This window comes from Pseudorca crassidens, chromosome 14 (genome assembly GCF_039906515.1).
Source record: "Pseudorca crassidens isolate mPseCra1 chromosome 14, mPseCra1.hap1, whole genome shotgun sequence".
Classification (NCBI taxonomy): domain Eukaryota; kingdom Metazoa; phylum Chordata; class Mammalia; order Artiodactyla; family Delphinidae; genus Pseudorca; species Pseudorca crassidens.
Window position 1 is genome coordinate 67,490,444 of NC_090309.1, and position 22,692 is coordinate 67,513,135.

General features: G+C 53.9%; 1 protein-coding gene across 1 annotated transcript in view; it reads right to left on the reverse strand.

Annotated features, from left to right (window-relative positions):
* Window positions 1–431: 431 nt before the first annotated feature.
* EHD3 (EH domain containing 3) overlaps window positions 432–22,692 on the reverse strand; it is a 31,112-nt gene continuing 8,851 nt past the window's right edge. The window contains exons 2-6 of the mRNA XM_067703334.1: window positions 20,664–20,840; window positions 16,554–16,651; window positions 7,901–8,313; window positions 7,139–7,303; window positions 432–2,609 (exon numbers count right to left, since the gene is read on the reverse strand). Of these exons, the coding sequence (XP_067559435.1) occupies window positions 2,082–2,609; window positions 7,139–7,303; window positions 7,901–8,313; window positions 16,554–16,651; window positions 20,664–20,840 (1,381 nt within the window). The 3' untranslated portion in view covers window positions 432–2,081. The remainder of the gene's footprint in view (window positions 2,610–7,138; window positions 7,304–7,900; window positions 8,314–16,553; window positions 16,652–20,663; window positions 20,841–22,692) is intronic.

Here is a 22,692-nt window from a genome sequence, read left to right on the forward strand (position 1 = left end):
TGGGGTGAGGGGACAGACACCCCCTTTTATCTAAAATAATGACAGAAACCTCCCCTCCCTCTGCTGTCTCCTTCCCATTTCTCCTTCGGCTCAAGTAAAGGCGAAGAGGTGAGAAATGGTCCCTTTGCTGGGCTTGGCCCTTGAGTTAGAGGAGGTCAGACCTCTCTGCCTTGGTTTTCCTTTGGTGTTCATTTCATGAGAAAGAGAAATGTACGGATGCAGAAGGAACCCCAGGAGTTGGGGACCATCTTCTGTCCAGAGTGTCAGTGGGGTTCCACCAGGGCAACGGGCCTGGAGAGGCACCAGGCCAATGGGACGCTACTTGTGGATGCTGGCTATGGGCGGCCCCGATCCTCTGCCCAAGATGCCCGAGTAAGAGTCCAGCTCCTCTCCTCAGCCTCCCACGGAATGATGCTCTGCGGCCAAGCGTGTACCAAAGGATAAGTGTGCTATATTGACATGAACACTGAGGACAAACGCACTGCAGTAGTAAGCACATCGTAGATACACAGAATAGTCTCTATATAGTCTCAACATAGATACAAAATAAGTTATACTTGTTTTCGTTTTCCATCACAGTAGGAGCATGGCATACAAAGTGACTGAGTCAGTGGCTGCGAAGCAAGCCAAGGGAGAGACCATGAGGAAGACTGTAGGGCACCGGGAACGGTGGGGATTTGCCGAGGACACCGCGGACTCCCGGGGGTCCTGCAGGGAACACGACCTTAGACCTCCCAAACTGGCCTTCAGAGAATCAGCAGGAGGTCCCACTGGGTAAGAGTTGGTGGCTGCATTTGAGCTGGGATGATTCAGGCTACTGGGTGGGAGGCAGAGCAGAGACAGGCAAACAGCACCCAACAGGCCAGCCCACTCTCCCGCTGGTGCTGTCGGGCTTCTGCGATTTTAGGAACATGGGGAGCGTCGCCGGAAGGCACGGTTTGCTTCTGTGCTGTGACAGATGGCCAGACTGATGGCCCACCAGATGCTGGCTGGCCCTTCTCCCTCGCCAGCCCGCTCCGGGAGGCCACGAGGGGGCTGTGTGCTCAGCTTATCTGCCGCAGTCTATCATCAGCCAGAAACGCTGGGATCCCGCACATCCCAGCAGAGGGCAGCGTCTGTGGCCCTCGCCCTATCACATGTGAGTTCTGTGACCCTGGGAGGGTCACCTGAACTCGAGTCTCAGGCTCCTCTCTGCAAATTGGAGGGACTAACACATACTTCCTCGGAGCGTGGTGAGGACCACATGGGATAATGTATATAAAGTGCCTAACACGGCTCCTGGCACTCAGAAGAGGCTGGATAAATGTGAGTCGAGTACAAGCATCGATACATAGAGGCCAGGTGGGAAAAAATATGAATGTCCCAGAATCTGTGGAATAAAACCCACCTTGACTGGCTATGAGAGCAGAGGATGACAGAACAGTTTCTTTGCTTTCTTTCCCGCCGAGTTTTTCCCTTCTCTCTCTGGTTCTGGGATTCTTTGAAGTGAAGCGCAAGCAGGTTTCAAAGCCAGGCCTGCCAAGGCAGTCAGAGCCTAAGCCTGGGAGAGAACCGGGCTCGGGGCCACGTGTCTTCAAGTCTGGGGCTTGGTTCGCTGAGGACGCTTCCCTCCTCCCCTCCCCTCCCTGCCGCAGCTCCCCTCCCCTCCCATCTCCTGGCCCCAGAGCAGACTTCATATGAGGAAGCCAAAGAGGGGGGAGAAAGCACAGAAAAAAAGTGGATTGTCTATTAAGTGAGAAGCCTTTTCCATATGCTCTGAGTCCGGGGAATCTGGAGGTAGGTGGGCCATCTGTGGGTGAGTGAACTGCCCCCTCTGTGGGAGAAGGCGGGTCTCTGGGCAGTGGAATAGGGGAGGGAAAGAGGGTTGGAGACCTAGGCTTGATACCCGGGACCCTGGGAGCGCTCCGGTGCCTCAGGCAACGCCGAGAACTTGGAGATGTGTCCACACGAAGATCCACCTGGAGACCTAGGGATCACTGTCCCCTTAACCGCAGTGCTGTTCCCAACGTGTGTGTGTGTGTGTGTGATCGCCTCTCCCATCTCCTCTAACTCCTGCCTGCTCTGGACCTCCCCGCCCCCCATCACTCGGTGGCTTTCCTCTTGGACGGGGGTATGAGGTGGGCGGGCAGCTCGTTGGGCAGCTCATGGCCCTCCAGCTTCACCTTGATGAGGTGGTTAGCCAGTGCGAACTCCTCGTCATCCAACATGCCATCCTTGTCGATGTCGGCCAGCTTCCAGATCTTACCCAGCACGCTGTTGGGCAGCTTGGAGCGCACCATCTCCTTCTTGGCATTGGCGCCCGTGATCTTGCCATCCACCGGGGACAGGGTGTAGAAGATCTCATCGTACATGGGTTTGTCCCTGGCCACCACCCACTCAGCATCATCGATGCCCTCCCCAGCCCCCTCCCCATAGCCGTGCCCGAAGGGGCCATGCAGAGTGCCCTCAAATGCTCCGCCCTTCACTATCTGGGCGGGCCGCTGTGTCTCCTCCTGGCGCACCAGCACCATGAGCTGCGCAATGTCATGGGCCAGCATGTCGTCCACCACCTCCAGCAGCTTGCTTTTCAGTGGCTGGAATTTGCTGAAGTCCTGGGCCTGCAGCTGGTCCTGCAGAAAGAGAGAGAAGAAAGAAGGTGAGGACAGAAGACAATGGAAGGAGATCCACAAAAGATATGAGAGGAGGAGAAAAAAGGCACGTTGGCTCTTGCTGGATTTTTCAAGAGAGAAAGTCGTTGCAGGGGTTGGAGAAGGAAGGGAAATTTAACCATTACTGGTCGGATTCATTTGGATTTCCTCCAGCGTTCTAGAAAGCAAATACAGTCAGCTCTGTGTATCCGAGGGTTCTGCATCTGTGGATACAAGAGGGCCAGCTGTACCTCACCCTTCTATATAAGGAACTTGAGCATCCATGGATTTCGGTATCTGTGGAGGGTCCTGGAACCAATCCCCTGTGGTTACCGAGGGATGACTATAATTAAATTTCTCTTTAAGTTAGTTTTGGCTATTGAACAGTGAGTGGTTCTTGAATGCTGTACCCCTCTGAGACTGAGTCATGCGGGTGTCTACTTCAATAAGGGTTATACTCAAGAACGCTGGAAGTGCTTTCACTACGTTAATTATCTCATTCACTCCCCCGTGACCTTCTGCAAGTGGGAAATCACATGCTATCACTATTTAGGGAAGGAAAAATGGAGGCCTAGGCAACTAGAAACAAATCATGGTAGAAGCCACAGGTCATTCCTAAGCCAGCAGTTCTTAATCAGGATGCTCTCGGGATTATCTGGAGAGAGTTTTCTTTCTTTTTTTTTTTTAACATCTTTATTGGAGTATAATTGCTTTACAATTGTGTGTTAGTTTCTGCTTTATAACAAAGTGAATCAGTTATACATATACATATGTTCCCATATCTCTTCCCTCTTGCGTCTCCCTCCCGCCCACCCTCCCTATCCCACCCCTCCAGGCGGTCACCAAGCACGGAGCTTATATCCCTGTGCTATGCGGCTGCTTCCCACTAGCTATCTACCTTACGTTTGGTAGTGTATATTATGTCCATGCCTCTCTCTCGCTTTGTCACAGCTCACCCTTCCCCCTCCCCATATCCTCAAGTCCGTTCTCCAGTAGGTCTGTGTCTTTATTCCTGTCTTACCCCTAGGTTGTTCATGACATTTTTTTCCCTTAAATTCCACATATATGTGTTAGCCTACGGTATTTGTCTTTCTCTTTCTGACTTACTTCACTCTGTATGACAGACTCTAGGTCTATCCACCTCATTACAAATAGCTCAATTTCGTTTCTTTTTATGGCTGAGTAATATTCCATCGTATATATGTGCCACATCTTCTTTATCCATTCATCCGATGATGGGCACTTAGGTTGTTTCCATCTCCGGGCTATTGTAAATAGAGCTGCAGTGAACATTTTGGTACATGACTCTTTTTGAATTTTGGTTTTCTCTGGGTATATGCCCTGTAGTGGGATTGCTGGGTCATATGGTAGTTCTATTTGTAGTTTTTTAAGGAACCTCCATACTGTTCTCCATAGTGGCTGAACCAATTCACATTCCCACCAGCAGTGCAAGAGTGTTCCCTTTTCTCCACACCCTCTCCAGCATTTATTGTTTCTAGATTTTTTGATGATGGCCATTCTGACTGGTGTGAGGTGATACCTCATTGTAGTTTTGATTTACATTTCTCTAATGATTAGTGATGTTGAGCATCCTTTCATGTGTTTGTTGGCAATCTGTATATCTTCTTTGGAGAAATGTCTATTTAGGTCTTCTGCCCATTTTTGGATTGGGTTGTTTGTTTTTTTGTTATTGAGCTGCATGAGCTGCTTGTATATTTTGGAAATTAATCCTTTGTCAGTTGCTTCATTTGCAAATATTTTCTCCCATTCTGAGGGTTGTCTTTTCATCTTGTTTATGGTTTCCTTTGCTGTGCAAAAGCTTTGAACTTTCATTAGATCCCATTTGTTTATTTTTGTTTTTATTTCCATTTCTCTAGAAGGTGGGTCAAAAAGGATCTTGCTGTGATTTATGTCATAGAGTGTTCTGCCTATGTTTTCCTCTAAGAGTTTGCTAGTTTCTGGCCTTACATTTAGGTCTTTAATCCATTTTGAGCTTATTTTTGTGTATGGTGTTAAGAAGTGATCTAATCTCATACTTATACATGTACCTGTCCAGTTTTCCCAGCACCACTTATTGAAGAGGCTGTCCTTTCTCCACTGTACATTCCTGCCTCCTTTATCAAAGATAAGGTGACTACTGGCTTCTCCCTGAGGGTTCCAACTCAGTAGGCACGGGCAACAGCTCCCCTCCTTGACTTCCCATGACCCCCACAGCACACAGTAAAAGAAATATGTTCTGCTTTGCATGTCTTTGCCGTTTTGAAAGGTCCTGAGTTTCAAGCATCCAGCTTCTCCTTTGCCTCTATAATGATAAGACAAGAGTTTCCCGCTCCCACCCTGGCTCTGGCCACAGCAATCTCAGGACACTGGGATGAGGCCAGTGCACAGGGGACAGTCTCAGGACAAGCACGCTGAGTTCACTGCAGAAAAATTCAGAAAACACCCACGGCTACATTTCAAGACCAAGTGTGAGCCTGGGCATTCTCACCTCCCTTCTAGGGCAGGGCTGGACCAGGGAGGCTGGGGGGGCTGGGGGGGGGACGGTGGAGCTGAGAAGCCTTTTATCCTGCCCTCAGCACGACCTCCTAAGGTCCCTGTCTCTCCCAGCCTGTCCACATCTCAGCGTGTTTGGTGGGCTCCCAACTAGGGGGTCCCAGTATCTTCCAGAGGATGTGAGGGTTGCTCCCATCAGCCCACACATATGCCCCCACCGGACAGCCATTTACATGATCCAGCATCCCTAACAGAAACTGACGTCAGACAGGCAAACGAGTGAGAAGGTGAAACCATTTATGTTGCAAAAGAATTCCTCACATTAAAAAGTCATATGGTCCCTTTCAAATGTCATCTTCCCCAAATGTTTGCTTACAGATCATTAAATTCTTAATACAAAGAGAAACTGAAAGTTGAAACAATTCTGAAAGTAGTGACTGGCTCCCGGTAGGTGGTTATAGGAATGAATGCATACATGAACAAATGCATGCTTTGGATGTCTATTCTTTCTTTCTTTTTATTTTACTAGATAGGAAATTAAAAATGCGTATTTGGGACTATACTGATATTCTGAAACCCTAAAAGCAACAAGAGCAAAAACAATATTACTACTACATCTGCTGCTAGTTTTTCCTAATTCCCTAATTCTTAAAAACTTTTCATTTTTATATTTTATTTTTTAATACATTTATTTATTTTATTGTTTATTTTTGGCTGCTTTGGGTCTTCGTTGCTGCGTGCGGGCTTTCTCTATTTGCGGGGAGCGCGGACTACTCTTTGTTGCGGTGCGCGGGCTTCTCATTATGGTGGCTTCTCTTGTTGCGGAGCACGGGCTCTAGGCGCGCGGGCTTCAGTAGTTGTGGCTCACGGCCTCTAGAGAGCAGGCTCAGTAGTTGTGGCGCACGGGCTTAGTTGCTCTGCGGCCTGTGGGATCTTCCCAGGCCGGGGCTTGAACCCCTGTCCCCTGCATTGGCAGGCGGATTCTTAACCACTGCGCTACCAGGGAAGCCCTTCATTTTAAAATAATTACATGAGAATTACTCATGAGAAGTTGCAAAAATTGTGCAGAGAGCTAGGTTCCTTGCGCTCATCAGGCAGCTTCCTCTACTGGTGACATCTCACCTAATTTGCTACTGCATTTTAAGAGCATAGTTGGTGCCAGGCCATGCTAAGTGCCTTGCAAGTATTATCTGATATACGCCCACAATATTATCTGATATACGCCCACAGTATCCATATAAGGTGGTATTTTTGTAGCCTCAGTATGTAGATGAAAAGAGAGAGGGTCAGAGAGGATCCAGTTAGTATGGTGTGGTAGTTTTTTCCTTAGACCTTGGACACTCCTGGGGTTTCTACTTGCAGGCTGTGTAAACATTACTAAAACCGTAGGCAGGTTAATTACCTTTGTAAACCTCAGTTTGCTCATCTGTAAAAGGAGGATGAAATGCCTACCTCAGAGGACTGTTTCATCCTAAAAGGAGGATGAAATAACTCCCTCAGACGACTTTTCACACATAAGAAACTATGTGTGACTGACCCTGGCCCAAGAGAGGGGCCCATGGTATGCTCCAAAGATGGTGAGCTCCTGGGCAGATTTCTGCTTCTCTGTGGCTTATGTCCCAAATTGCTCCCAAGGAGGAGCTCAGTGGTAAACTTAAGCAATACAGGGTCAGGAGAATGTCAGGTGACTTGTCCTGTTTCACATGATGTGGTGAGGATTCCAAACCTGTGGTGGCCAGGACTGGGGAAGGTCATGAACTTGAGGTATCAGACCCCCGAACATCCTCTAACACTGCTGCCCACTGGGAGCGCTGGGGCTCCATGTTTCTCCCTGGGCCCAGATACGGCCCCCGTTGGGCCAGTGCCAGCCCAGCAGGAAGGGCAGACCCAGGGCCATCTGCCGGCCTGCCTACTGATTCTGGGTTGAGTTTCCACGCAGGGAATCCAAGGGTGGCCTCCTCCAAGCTCAGGCTGCTTAGCCGGCTTGCTCCTTTCCTGGGGCCCCAGACCCTGGTTACCTGCATCCTCTTCAGGTTGGGAAAGTCCCCAGGTGAGATCTGGTGCTCCCGCTCGATCTGGCCATAAATCTCGGCCAGGTTGTTCACCAGCTCCTTCTTCTTGTTGTCCTTTCCGAACATCGAGGGCATCTCCTTCTTCAGAGAGCTGATGATGTAGGCATGAACCTGAATAACAGGGGCGGAGAGAAACGTTCACATGGAGACCTCAGTTCTTTCCTTCCCTCTAGGGCGGCTCTCACCCCATCTCTTCCCATTGATCCCCCCCCTCCTGCTCCTACTTCCGAAATTATTTCTGTCTCCATCCTCTTTCTCTCCCGCTGCTTGCAACGCACGTTGTTTTGCTGAATCCCAGGGAAAGGTGAGATTGTGGGGAGGGTAAGGTCAAGGCATAACAGGGATGGAAATTCTGGTGATGACGTTGATGAGGAAGACAGTAACAACAGCTGACGTGTACAAAGCACTTCTGAGGATGCCAGGCACTGTGATGAGGGCTTTTCCGTTCTTTATTCTTCTAACCCTTTCATTTTACTTATGTGGAAACAGGCACAGCACAACTAAGGGCCTTGCTGGGGTCGGGATGCACAGTAAACTGTGGAGTTGAGTCCAATCTGGCCATCTGACGCCAGGGCTTGTGATCATTGACACCACACTCTCCTGCTCTGCCCCCCTTCCCCCCGCAGCTCTTGCAGCTAACCCCCCCCACCCCAAACCATTGGCCCCGCCCATGCTGCCCATCCCCCCCACCCCCCCAGGTAGCCTCACCTTGGCCAGCCTGGCCCTCTTGATGAGGTCGTTCAGCTTGCGCAGGGCAGCGTTTCGCGGCAGACTCTGGATGTCTCTGAATAGGTCCTGCTCCTCGGCCTCAAAGAGCTTCCGGTTGTCTGGGATGAGAAGGGGGCGGGACCAGAAGGAGCCGATGTAGACCCGGATCACCTCCGGGGTGTTCACGATCTTCCCCAGGGACCACATGAGGGCCCCGTACACCCGCATCAGCTGCTGCGTCTCAATCTGGTCCGCCTTGTTCAGCACCACCCGCATCTTGTCCTCGTGGTTCTTGAGGGCCTTGATGACTTCTGAGAACTCATCAGAGATGTCCAGCTTGTGGGCGTCGAAGAGCAGGATGATGCGATCGACCCGCTCGGCGAACCACTCGAGGACTGCCGCAAAGTCGTACCCTGCGACACAGCAGAGTCAGGGGGCGGGGCCTTTGGGGCGGAGGGTAGGGTTTTTGGGGGAGGCAGCCGGTGCAGTAGAAATAACATGGACTTGGGAGGCAGATCTGGATTCAAATCCGGCTCCTCCACATTTTCACAATTTGGCCTTCAGCCAGTTACCACATGTCTCTGCGTCAGTGTTTTTCCATCTATAAATGGGCATACTATCTAGTTCATAGAATTTTAAACACTAAAGATGCTCACAGCCCAGCACCTAGCAGCTGCTCAGTAGATGCTAGTTATTATTATTAACATCCTTATCCCCATAAAACACAGCCACCATCCAGCTCCCCTATCCTTGCTTACTGTATTTAGGAGCCAGGGGCCCTGCTGGAAAAGAAACTCTGGACATATATTTTGAATAAAGACCCAGAAATTCTTAACAAGGTCCCATGGTTCAGACCATGCCCATCACTGGTCTGGAAGAAATCTGAGGCTCTGACACACAACTTCTTCTCATGCCTGCTCATAAGCTCGCTTCATTCCTTATTCATCAGCTGCAGCCCCCAAATCCCCAACTCTTAAAACCACAAGGGGTTTCTTCCCTAGTATGGGACAGACCTCTGGCTGCCACACATTGGTTATCTGGCACTGAGCTGCTTCAGGTCAGGCTGGTTCCAGGACCCCCACAGCACCTGCTCTGCTCAACCCCAAGTAGCAGTGGATCTGGGAGGGCCTGGAGGGGGAGGTCATGCCAACAGTCTGCACCTTCAGCCTCATGTTCACTGACCCTTAACAGCGGAAGCAGCTTCACCTCTCTGTGCCTCAGTCTCCTCTTCCATGAAACAGAGGACAGTACATGGGGAAGTGAGGCTCAGAGAGGGAAAGTGACTTGCTCCAGGGCGCACAGCCCAGACACAGCAGCACTGGGATGAGGGTGGAGGTGTTGGGCCTTCTGCTGCTCCCCAGTGCCACACCTCTGGCAGGAAGGTAGGAGCCCTTCCTTAGGCTCTGGTGGGATCGACGACCCCGGGTTCCAACATCACAGGCTTTCAGGGGCATAGACCCTGAGGCCCCAAAGCTCATTGCCCCCACTGAGTGGGAGACCCAGCCAACAGGAAGAAGCCAGCAGTTCCTGCCCTGCCTCACAGAGGAGGATCAGAGACCGGGGCAGGTCATCAGGCAGCTGCTTTGCAACTGAGTTAGATACAAGCAGCTCTGCTCGCCTGGAACGGTGGTCCTCAACTTGAGCGCACAGCGGAATCCCCCAGAGGCCTGTTACAACCCAGATGGCTGGGCCTACCCCAGAGCTTCTGGTTCAGTTCACATCATGACCTCATTTCCCCTTCGCACCACCCTCTGAGGCAGGCACAGTCCCACTTTCCAGAGGAGAAACCTGAGGTTCAGCGATGAGGGGAGAGCCAAATTGCTGGCATGTTGTGGGGGTCAGGGTTGGACCCCGCCACGGGGCCCTGGGGGCCCTGCACAGGCCGTGCTGGCAGCGGTCCTGCACCTGTGCCCCTACCCGCCCCGCCTCCCGCTCCCCTCCCGTCTCCTCCCTTTCCAGGGCTGGCTCCAGGCTATTTTTAGTCTCCCTCAGCACAGCCAGGTGGAGGGCAGCTCTCACCTTCTGAAGGCAGTCCGTCAGAGCCGTGGGCAGCAGGGCGGGCAGAGGGCTCAGAAAATCAGGGCAAACTCACTCCCGGGCCCCATCCACCCCAACCGGGAAAACAGGTCACGGCCTGGCTGCCTTGGCGCCTGGAACCTGCAGGCGTGCCCTCAGTTGTAGCTGGGGAGGGCAGGGGGCTCAGAGGCCTCTGGCCTTCTGCTGAGACCTGTTTCCAAATCTAGCCTGACAAGGTTTTGGCCGTGGTGGTGCAGACCACGGGGAGGGCAGCTGCGATGCGCCCTCCCTCCCTCCTTCCCTCCCTCCCTCCCGTACAGCAGATTTCAGCCCTCACTGCTCAGCACACCGGCTCACTGGTCACAGGCAGCTGGTGGCAGCAGCTCACAGCCGGCTGTGCAGCCACAGCAGCTAGCCCTGGGCACTTACTGACAGGGCTCAAAGCAAGTGGGTGAGATGTGCCCAGGACCGAGCAGAGGGAGGGCCAGGACCAGAACACAGGTCTTCCTGTCCTAAGCCCAGCACTCCAGCCAGCCCTCCACGGGCTGGGGGAAGCGAAGGGGCCAGAGAAGCTGCAGAGAAGAGGCTTCCGGCCCCTGAGCTCTCACCAACCCCAGATGGCAGCAGCCATGCAAGAGGAGCCTCAGCTGCAAAAGCGGACCAGCCCCCACTTGGGGTGGGGCGGGAGAGTGACAGCAGCAGGTCAGTGCTGCCGGAATAGGCCGGCCCATGTCCGTTCCTGTCCTCACGGCTGGCTCAGGTGCCCCTCAGGCAGGCCCTTGCCTCTCTGCTCACCCAGGAATTTATCCTCCCCCCACCGCACAGGGAGCTGGGCGGGGCAGGGGCTGCTCATCCTTCCCAGCTTCCTCTGTGCCCAGCACGGTGCCCCCCACACAGTAGGTGCTCTATCAGCATTTGCTGAACAGACCTGAAATGTCAGCCCTGTTCTGCCTTTTGCATCCCAGGGACAGTGAACAGGTCATCTCTGGGCCTCAGTTTTCTGCTCTCTGAATTGGAACCCACCAGACCCTGCCAGAGGGCGGCTGTGAGGATCCAATCAAAGAGGATGCAGGTGAGACTGCTTGCCTGTGACCCTGGCTGTTCCTATGGCTCTGCCCCTTTATAAAGAGCTCCTTCCAGGCACCAGTTTCCATGACTTGGGTGTGCTCTGAAGGGGTCACCCGAGGAGCACTGGCCCGGGCAAGCCCACCTCTAGTTTCTGCTCAGCTATTAATTTGCTGTGTGTCCTTGGGCAGTAGCCTCCCTTCTCTGGTCCTTGGTCTCTTTGCCTGTTAATCCACAGAGTTGGACTGGAAGATCTCTGAGTTTCCTTTCTCAGTTCACAATTCCCTGCTTCTAAGACTGAAGGTATGAGGGTGGGGAGTACAGCAGGATGGATGGAGATTAGAAACAAGGAAGCTCTTGCAGGACAGGGGGAAGGAAGGCTGGGGACTGCTGTCTTTAATGCCCTGGGCTGCCTATGTGAAGCCAGCTCCTTCCTGAGAACAGGCAGATGGCTTCTGCGAACCTTTCTAGGATTTCAGAAGCACAGAGGCCTCCTATTCACCCTCCCACTTTTGCAAATTTTGTATCTCTGGAAAGGCTGGCTATCCAATTACCAACTGGGTAATGCTGGAAGCTTTCTCCCCAGGTGTGGCTGTGAGGAAATGAGAATCAAGCAATGACTTTGTGGGCTTCCTCTGAAGCTCAGCCTCCCTGATCCTGGCTATTCAGAGCCTAGCAGGCTCCAGGCTGGGTATTTAATTATTTCTGTAGACTGGGCTTATGGGTATCCAAGAATGGGAGCATCTGAAAGGCACAGACGGGACCTATTAAGGAAAAGGGAACGGGTTGGCTCTCCCATTTATTCTCTGTGTGGCCTTAGGCAAGTCTGAACCTCAGTTTTTTCAGCTGAAAATGGGAATAAAAACGACTGACTGATGAGGGGTCAACGGTAGAACCATGACAACAAGATAGCGGAGGGAGGGCCTAGACTCAGTCTGGAGTCTCTGCCCTGACGTCTAGGGTGATAGGCCCCCTTTCCCTCACTGGTCCTGGGAACGGCTCTGAGCCCCAGAATAGGAGCTCTTGAGCACCTGCAGCAGCCCAAGGGCTCATAAGGTATGGACTAGTGGGTGGTGGGAGATTCAGGCTCCAGGAGACAGATGGCGAAGCTGGCTGTCCTGGAATTGCGGGTAGCAAGTCTGCCGCCTCTGGAAGATCTGGTGTGCAGGTACCTGGAGCAGAGACTGGGCAGCCTGCAGGGAGCTAGGGCTCTCCCCACTGACCCCAGGCTCCAGTGGAATGGAAGGAAAGCACTTCTAAGTAATGCCAGGCAAGAGGATATCAATGAGACAAACACAATAAGTGCGGCAACTCCTTAGTCATCAACCAGCTTCCTTCACAGCCTGAAAGGCAGTGCAGGGGCTTCCCTGGTGGCGCAGTGGTTAAGAATCCACCTGCCAAAGCAGGGGACATGGGTTCAAGCCCTGGTCTGGGAAGATCCCACATGTCGCGGAGCAACTAAGCCCATGCGCCACAACTACTGAGCCCGCTTGCCACAACTACTGCAGCCCGTGCACCTAGAGCCCGTGCTCTGCAACAAGAGAACCCAGCGCACTGCAACAAAGAGTAGCCCCCGCTCGCTGCAACTAGAGAAAGCCCGCAGGCAGCAACAAAGATCCGACACAGCCAAAAAAAAAAAAAACAAAGAAAGGCAATGCAAGGGTGCTGACAAGGCAGCACATTTCTTTGTATTTTCAGCCACACGATCTCATTCGATCCTCACAGTGCTCCATGTGCCAGGAGGTACACAGGCACACACAGGGAAGGGAGAGGGAACAGAGAGGTTAAGGGGCTCACCCAAGCTCACACAGCCAGGTGGTGGCAAACTCGGGCCTAGGACCCAGATCCTTACTTCCATCTGCATTCCCTTCTCGGCTCAGAGCCCCGCAAGGCTGTAGCTCAGGGGGCTGAGCCCTCCAACCAGGCACTTACTTGTGGTGGGTACTTAAAAGGTCCCATCCTGCCCCCAAAAGCTTTCAAGGTATAAAGACATTTCAGCAAAAGAGAAATTAGAAGGCATCAGTTTGCAAAATGTGGGAAAAGTTCAGATGACAAAGGCCACACTACTTGCCTCCCAGAAGTCACCTTGAAAAGGAGCCCAGCAGACTCACCCCAGGTCTCCCAGATGGCCACAAGTTGCCAGCGCACCCTTTTAAAGGGAGTCGGGACTCTGCCGCTCTGTCCCCGCGTGTGATGCCCCCAGAGGCCCCTAAGTGAGGATGCCAGGGATGGGAGGCTGTGAGGACCAGCCCAGACCCTCCGGGGTCCCCCAGGGGAAAGCTGTACATGAGAGTTTGCCCTCATTCCTCTTCTTTGAGTTCTTCCTGGGCAGGCAGGCCATGATAACGTGCTGAAAAGCCACCGGACGGGGAAGCAGGAGACCAGAATTCCCAGTCCAGTTTTGTGACCTGGGCAAGTGTTTTCCTGCTCTGGCCCTCCTGAGTTCACCTGCACAGGAGGGGGTCCGCTGGGAGTGATGTGTGCAACACGCCATGGGGTTGCTTTTCTAGGGTGGGGCCTGTGGGGATTTCTAGCTGAGAAACAGACAGGAAATGTGGTTGCCAAGTGTGAGGACACTCAGGCTTCCGGAGCCCTCCCACCTCTGCCGCATCCTTGCTTCTTCCCAGTAATGAGTCCTGGGCTGCATCCTGTCACTTCCAGGAACTGCCTCCCTGCCCCTCTCCCACCCACTCCAATGCATCTACATCCAGAGACAAGTGTGGGCCTGGGACTTCCCGGGCTCAGGTTCCTGGACGTCCCTTGCTTCTGCTCTGCCCCCAAGACACACACAGCCCCCCAGGTCCGGGCAGAGGGGCCACACTTCGTCCAGCTGTGGCCTGGGGCCTGACTGCTCCTTCCCGTGAAGCCTGAGGCCCGGGGAGCCCCCTGGGAGCAGCCGGCTTTCCAGAATGTGGCACATCAGGCCTCGGCCCAGAGGTGGCTCTGTGTGGATGTGACAACGATGCCCTGGCATCAGGCTCAGTGAATGGAACGTGGGCTGGATTTCAGGCTTAATACACCCCTCGGTCGGGTGCCCTCCTGCAGGGCTGTGCATGGACTGTCCACGGGGCCCAGCCCGGCCCTGGGCTGGAGGAAAGCCAGAAGCACCAAATCTGTGCTGCGGCCAAACCCAGAGTTCTGAGAACCCCGGGCGAGAAGCCACGCGAAGCACGTTTGGTTCCGTGCACACACTTGTGTGCATGTGTGGGGAGCGGGGTGTGGAGGGAGGTGTGATGTGTGTAGATGGGGGGTGCATATGTGTATAGGTATAAACTGAACTGCTGAGTTCTACGGCTGATTGTGAAAGATGAGGAGGGGGTCTTCATACGGCAAACTTTTCTCATGTGCGGTTCCCCTGATATCTGAGGGTGTCTGATCCCTGCCCCCCACCCAACTTTCCTGGTTTCTGTGGAGTGCTGGGGTCAGCACTGCCCCAGGCAGATGATGCAGGACTGGCGGCCCAGCTCTCAGCTCTTGTTTTTATCACAGGCTACTTTTGCCAGCAACTGCATTTATAGTCTAGAATCAGGAGGGCAGAGAACAAACTTGTCTGCCTAGATACACACAGGGCTATCACTTCTCCCAGAGGTGGGGTGAGACCTGGTGGTAGTCGGTATGGGGTGGGAGGCAATAGGAAGGGTGGGCAAGAAGAACAAGCCCCCAGTTTGCAGTAGAGCAGCCACTGAGGTCCAAAGATAAAGTCAGGAGAAAAGGCAGAGGGATAGGAAAAGAATGAAATGGAACAGAAGCTGAGGAAGGCAGGACTCCCTAGGAGCAGGGCTGCCACATACAGCTGCATAGGCTGTGCACTGCACAACTGCAAGGAAGGCCATTCATGTAGATTACCCTGGGGTTGTTTAACAGGGTGACCCTGGATGGCAGATAAAGAGGAAAGAAGGGAGCTCACTGTGATCCAGACCCAGAGCTGATGTCTGTGTTTCCATTACCATCTGTGGATCTCACGAGGTCATGCGATGGGTATCATTACCCCTTGTTATGCACGGGGACATTAAGGCTCAGGGGAAAAATGTGACCTGGAGACCCACAGGTTCTAAAAGCCAATGCTCTAAACTCCCAGTCCAGTGCCCCTGGAATCCCCGAAGGCTGGAGTCCTCTCTGGACCCACCTGTCAGGCTGCACTAGCCTTGTGTAGCCACCCACCCCCTGGGTAGTTCAGGTGGAGAATTTGGGCTGCTCTCCAAGCCTTCCTCGAGGAGATATAGGCTGTCTGTGTGAAACAGTAAATGCCCTTTAGGCCTAAACTCAGGATGAACTTGGAGGAAGACTTACGGCACGAGGGTAGAGACTGGTCAGGAGAGAGGGAGTATCTAGGGAAACAAATAGAAACAAGACAGAGAGCCACCCACGCTGCACCCTCCCCCCCGACCACGGGGCCCTGAACAGGGTGCCAGGGTGCTTACAAAGGGCAGGTGGGCCAGAAGGAGATGCTCCTCCCCACAGGGCCGTGGGTTCTACGCCCCCGTCGCCCTTGCACCCCCCCATGCACCTCGCCCCAGGCACGTGCAGGAGGAAGTAGACAGGCACCTGAGGTCAGTTCAGGGCAGAGTCCTGGCTGCTGCGGAGCGCTCTTGCCAGTCCAAAGCCTTCCCTTCCCGGAAGCTGCCCTCTGAGTGCCGAGCTGGCTCCTGCCCAGCTCCCAGCTCCAGGACTGGGGTGGCTGTGGCTTCATCAGCTTTTCTTCCCAGCAATACGGCACGCGGCACAGAAAGGGCTGGGGGCTATCTGGGGCACACAGCATGGTGTGGCAGGAGAGGCTGGGGGAGGGGAGCTGGGAGCTGTAGTTTCAAGATTTCTACAGTATCCATCTAGTATTTTAGAGCTAGGAAAAAACCAGTGATGATGATGATCTATAGCACCTCATGTTTACTGGGGACTTGCTATGTGCCAGGTAGGAGGCTTTTTACCTGTATTATTTCTTTCAATCCTCAAACAACCCTAGAAGATAGAGGTATGTCCCCTACTCTACAGCTGAGCCAGCTGGAGGAAAGAAAGCCGCCAGGTCACCCTGCCAGGAAGCGTCAGAGGCAGGCCAGGACGCTGGTGGTCTGGCTCCTGAGTTCCATCTCCCGGCCCGCATGCCGGCAGCCTCCCTCAGCGAACAACTCCCCACATCTGTCTGGAATGAGCAGTTTTCAAGGGCTTTCACATACCCAGCTCCCGACTCTCACGCCCCAGAGCACACTGCCATCCTCACGCTGTTGGCTGGAGTCCTCTGCAGGCACTTGTCTCCCCTGCAGAGCTGCAAGCTCCTGGGGCAGGGACAGCAGGAACTTCAGAAGCGAGCCAGGGTCTGGCCCATGAAGAAACCCAATGGGGTGCATAATGCAGACACTGACGTCTCCACTTCACAGATGAGAAGACCGAGGCTAGCTGTCTCCTGAGCTGCAGTGGACCCTTGCCTAGGATGACCCCACACAGCACATGAGGCAGCAGCGGCTCATCAAGAGACAGCAAGGCCCCAGGAGCCTCTCTCCTGGTATGGAAGCCAGAGAACGTACCAGAAAGGACGCAGCACAGAGCCAGAGCCAACCCTACCAGCTGCCTCACTTACCTCGGCTGATCCTCTGCTTCTCCCCGGAGAGGATGCCCGGCGTGTCGATGACGCTGATGCTCTCCAGCACGGGGTTGGGCAGCTGAGCGCACACGAACCTGCAGGCGTGGGAGGAGAGCCGTGGTGAGCCGCCGTCCTGTCCTTGCCTCTCAGGCACCCTCGCTTCAGCCCCACGCCAACCTCTCCTGCCCTGGGCAGAGGTTCTGAAGCCCGGCCGCCTTCCAGTGCAGACTCCCAGTCCCAAGCTAGACTCAGCCCCAGTAGTGGGCCCAGGATCTGTACTTCGAGGAAGCTCCCGGGGTGGTCCTAAGGCAGCTGTGGGCCTACGTTTGTGAGCCCCTGCTGTCGGGGACACCAGGATGTGCAGCCCTCGATCCCTGCCCCCAGGAGCACAGTCTGGTGGAAGAGCAGAGGCATGCATAAGGACAACCACGATATGGGTGCGATGGGAGCAGCGCCCCCAAGGGAGGTCAAGAGAAGGGCTCGGGAGATCCAAGGTGGAAGGAAGCCTTCCTGGAGGAGGCGGCACTGCAGCTGGCCTCGAAGAGTGGGGCACACCACCCAGGAACGTTTATCTGGGCTTCTAAAAGGCTGTGCAAATACCAAACATTGCTAGTAGGATAACAGTCAAGGCTTATTCAAGGAAATATTCCCAGTATCACATCCCAAAGTCTCCAAATACAAATTGGTAAACCTAAACTAGATCCTTCTGACTTCAAGCCTTCTCTCTTAAATGCCATTTTTGGTGGAAGCCAGCAAGGTGTCTGACCATCACAGGTACAGTTCACGGTCCCATACTCTCCAAGAACAGACAGGGAAGGGAGCCTCTGCTACCCAGTGAGGTGGCAGCAGAGATGCAGGTTAGCGGATGAGGCTAGGGATGCACGGGAAGGAGGGTCCAGGAAGCTCCTCAGAGGACGCAGAACCTGAACTGAGACCTCAAAAGATGGCCAGCATTTGCCAGGTGGACAGGGGTGTGGGCAGGAAGCCAGCGTACATGCGTGTGTGTGTGTAGCTATGTGAAGATACAGACGTGCACAGAGGGGAGATTGGAATTATGCTGCCACAAGCAAAATGGCTGGAGTAACCAGAAGCTGGAAGAAGCACGGAAAGGTCCTCCTCTACAGGCTTTGGAGGGAGCAGGGCCCTGCCAGCACCTTGATTTTGAACTTCTGGCATCCAAACTATCAGTCAGCAGTTTTGGGGGGTTTTTTTGCAGTACGCGGGCCTCTCACTGTTGTGGCCTCTCCCGTTGGGGAGCACAGGCTCCGGACGCGCAGGCTCAGCGGCCATGGCTCACGGGCCCAGCCGCTCCGTGGCACGTGGGATCTTCCCGGACCGGGGCACGAACACGTGTCCCCTGCATCGGCAGGCGGACGCTCAACCGCTGCGCCACCAGGGAAGCCCGAGTCAGTAGTTATTTTAAAGCCACTCAGTTCGCAGTCATTTATTCTGGCAGCCCTAGGAAACTAATAGAAGCAGGTGTAAATGCAGCCCAGAAATGAGGGGCGGGGAGGGAAAAAGAGGGGGTGCGGGAGTGTGTGTGTGTGTGTGTGTGTGTGTGCGTGCAGGCACCATTCCAGGAGAGCGCTCATCACTGGGCTGGAGCCCCTAGAGATGTGGCCAAGACAGGGAGGCAGGGCCTGGATCACAAGGGCCTTGAAGGCCACATTAAGAGGCGTGGACTTTATACTGAGGGCGGGAAAAATCCATTGGAACATTTTAAGCACAAGAGTGACACAGTCTGATGTGATGGTTGTCAGCATGTCCAGTTCAGTTCAACAAATATTTACGAAGCATGTGCTGTGTTTCTGGCACTGCGCTACATAGCGGGGGCAGGAAAGTCCATGGGACAGCCCTCGCCCTACCGAAGCCCATGGTTTTCATCGTGCCTGGGGCCCAGCCGCATTCTGGTCCTTAGGTTCTAAGGCACACCCCAGGATTCCTCAATACATTCCACGTTTTGCTGAAGCCACCTTGAGCGGGGCTGCTGTCATTTGGTGACCAGAAGGTCGTGTACATGGGGCTGGTGTTTGGGGCCAGGGCTGCGGTTGAGGTATCACCCAGGCTGGGTGCATGGAGTGAGAAGGGCAGGGGGCTGAGGATGACGCCAGGTCAGAGGAGCCAGAGACCAAGGGGACCAGGGTCTGCTAGGGAGGCAGGAGGAGGGCCAAGGAGCTGAGAGGGGCTGGTGGTTGAGAGAAACCAATACCCAAGAGAGATGGGGTAAGGTGAGGACGGAAAGTGCTCACCGCTTGTCACTGAGAGGTCGCAGATGACCTTCACACGGGCAGCTGTGATGGGGTGAAGCCATGTTCCACAGGTTGGGGGACAGGAAGAAGTGAGGAGGTGAAGCCCTGAAACGTGGCTGCGACAGCAAAGCAAGGGGGTAAGGGCTAGTAGGGCCTGCTGCAGGGCTTGCAAGAGGAGATAGATAGTTCCAGGCGGGGAAGGAGCCACGGGAGGTGGGGAGCTGTCAGAAAGAGTAATTGACAGAGCCGTCCCTGGGCAGATGGCCTGATGCACGGGTCGGGGGTGCAGGGGCGCAGACCTGAGGGGAAAAGAGAGGACTCAGCTCTCTGCAGGCTGCGTGGACGGCAGGGGCGGGGTGGGCGGGATGGGACTGATGCAAACGAACACCCTTTACGGACAGTTTGAAACAAACCAACTACAGGGAATCCATGGATACGGGCTTCCATCTTCTCTAGAATAGGAAGCAAGGTCACCTGCCGAGAGGGGGGCCTGAGGTGTCTGGAGAAGGCGTGGAACACCCACAGAGAAGGGGAGGGGAGATGTCAAGGGCCGCGAAATGGGATCACGGGGCAGCAGGCGTCCGGGGTGTAGCCTCCCTGTGTGTGTGCAGTTGCAGTGAGGCTGGTGGCACATGGAGGGCCCTCTCCCACCCCAGCCCCGCCCCAATCCTGTTATCCCTCCAATGGATGTGCCTGACAGATCCCCAGCCAACAGTTAATCTACACATCTGTCACCCAGCTGTGGCGCGCTCCTGTAGAGAAGCGCGACCCTTATGGTGCTGTCTACGTACGCAGTGCCATCTATGTATGTCGTAGTGCTTCTGCATTAAGCCACATTCTTTCAGTCCGCTGTGTGTATGTGTTTGTGTGTATATATATATTTTCAGTTTTCTCTGCCTGGAATATCCTTTTTTTTTTTTTTTTTTTTTAACCCTTTTAGTGTGATTTCACTCATGATTGAACATCCGGTTCAAATGCCAACTTTTCCGCAAAGTCCTCTTGCCTTGGAGGAGGACATGACTATTATCCTATTTTACAGATGAGAAAAGTGAGACACAGACCAGTCAGGTAACCCGTCTAAGATCGCGGTGCTATTTGGTAGGATGTGAACCCAAGTCGGTCTGAAGCCAAAGCCCATAGTCTTTACCTTTACTCTAAATGCCTCAGTTAGAGAAAGTAGTTTAAACATTTTTAAATGCGATGCAGATGCAAAGTTGTGGTGTGGATCTACGTAACAAGCGTATCAGGGGATCAGCCTGCATTCCAGTTAAACAGAATAGTGGCAAGGCCTGGGCCAGCTTGCCAAGCAGTCTCCAGAGCTTCCTCCACTCAAACTGACCCAATGGCCCTGGTGTCTGCAGGCTGACTTGTCCCAGGGGAGGTGACTTGTCCAAGGTCACAGAGTGAGTTTAGTAGGAGGGTCAGTGCTCAAAGCCAGGGCTTCTACCTTACGTCCAGTGTCCCTGCCACCAAGTAAAAACAATATCTAGGAACAGAGAGGAACCTTCCTTTGCCTCCTGTCAGTTGGATGCAAAGCCCTTCCGTAGTTTAGGCAAAAGCTGGGAACTACACAGAGTAGCCCTCTCTGCTTTTACTGGAGGGAGGTACACATTAGAGAAATGTGATTTAACTAGTTGAACCCTTCCCCCAACTCGATCGGGAGAAATCAGCTCAGTGTTTGCAGCTCGTGCATCCCTAATCAATGGTGGTTTCATTCCCAGCAAGAAGGGGACAATCGAGAGAGATTCCAGGTCTGGAAAAGGTACAGAGTTTCCCAAGACCCTGCCCCGCCCTTTCACCTCTCATACTCCAAGAAAAGAGAGCTCCCAAGGCCTGTGTGTGTTCCCTCTGCACTCACCTGTTCAAGAAGGCATTGCCAAAGGCGTTCAGTTTCCTGAAAGGTTTCTTAGGATCCACCACCAGGGCATTCCCGGGGATAATGCCCTCCATCTCTCCCTGCATCACCGCAATGAAAGAGTCCGTGGTCGGCTCGGGCCCAATCCTCATGCCTGGGAAATCCTGTTCCAGCAGGTACCTGGCAGAAGGGAACACAGTCATGATGCAGGGATTCTATTCACAGATCAACACCGCGTGCCTACCACAAGGCAGACGGTGTGAGTCATGGCAGAGGGGCAGATCCAGAGCAAGGAGATTTCACAGCAGGGAGAGATATTCACTGACGGGGAACCCAAAGACCTTTGGGAGGAGGTGGGATTTCAGTTGAACTTAAAATAACAAATCTGTCCTTCTCGGTCCGTATCTTTTTCCCTCCATGAAGCAGTGCCGGGGTGTGGGGCAGGGGGCGCGGGGAAGAGCAAGGTTTGGGCTCAGAAATAAAGCGTGGCTGGCTTGAAACTGATTCCCACACAGAATATCGTAGACTTCACAGCTATAGGGAGTCTGTCAAAGTCCCTGCACACAGGCTTGGTTAGAATTAGAGCACCCATAGGCTCTGCTGGCCACCCATAGGCTCTGCTGGCCACCCATAGGCTCTGCTGGCCACCCACAGGCTCTGCTGGCCACCCATAGGTCCTTATCTATTTATCTGCTTAGTCAGTCATTTAATGTAGAAATAACTCGTACATAATACAAACTGTGTGACAGGAACACTATGACAAGTGCATGTCCACCCCACCCTAGACTTTTGGTCCCACCCTCTAGCACAGGTACCAGGCTGTGGCCCCAGGGGACAGGCCTGGGCAGTGAGAGCCCAAGGCCACTGCCCTTCTCCACAGCTCCCTTTAGAGCACATGGTGAGCCACAGAATGAAGAGAACAGGCTGGAAAGTCAACCAGGCCCTTTGGAAGGAGCTCAGAACAGCTTCGAGCCCACAAAGCTTAAGGTTGGAATGCGGGTGAAGGAGTCCAGAACTGCCCGGGGTTGGGACTGGCCAGAGAAGAGTCCCAGGGGCCATGATGGACAAGAGCTAAGGGGTGTGTTGCCCAACAAACGCAGACCCTTGGGTGAGCCCTCACCGTGTGCCAAGACCCTCGCCCTAAACCTTGCGGGCCAGTGTTCACGCTCAGAGGGAAACATCAAGGAGCCCTCAGGAGGAGAGATGGCAAGTCAGAGGCTGCTGGCTGGGGAGAGAGCCTGAGACCTCCAGGACCAGCGTCCTCAGCTGGCTGCCCGTGGAGCAACCGTGCAGCTCCAGCTGCCGGTGCCGGGGCCCAGCCCAGAGGTTGTGACCCGCCGGCTCAGGGCAGGGTCCTGGCGACCGGTCCTTTTCAGGAACTCCCCAGTTGATTCTGATGTGCAGCTGGGGTTGACAACCTGCTCTAGACCCTGTCATTATCCTGATGACACCACTGACACTCAATAGCATGTCCATGCCGTACAGCGCACTCATCACTTTGAGAACGTATCTCTTTCTGGCTTCACCGCACCCCTATAGGTAGGTACAGTCGGGCTCTGCGTATCCGCGGGTTCCACATCTGAGGATACAACCAACCGCGGAGGACCCGTGGTTGAATCCCAGAATGTGGAACCCACGGATCCGGAGGGCCGGCCGTACTGTGCCATTTTACATAGGGGCTTGAGCATCTGCGTGGGAGGTGGGGTCCTCGAACCAAGGTCTGCGGAAACTACCAAGGGACGGCTGTACTGAGGAAACCCAGGCTTTGAAGGGTTCCCTCAGTACAGCCGTCCTATTCGCCCACTGTTAACTCTTGAACGTGACGGAGCTGGAATCCAAACCCTATCAATCTAACACTAAACCCTTTGCTCTTCAACTGTCTTCTACCCCGAGGAAACGCTCTCTGCCCACCCTGTGCCACCCCAAGGTGGGTCTGCTCTGCCCAGCGAGTGGCAGCCGGGGGCACTGGCTGGGGTTTCTTCCGGCTCATCGACATCCCTGTGTGTCCTGAGCTGTTAGTTTACTCCGTGCT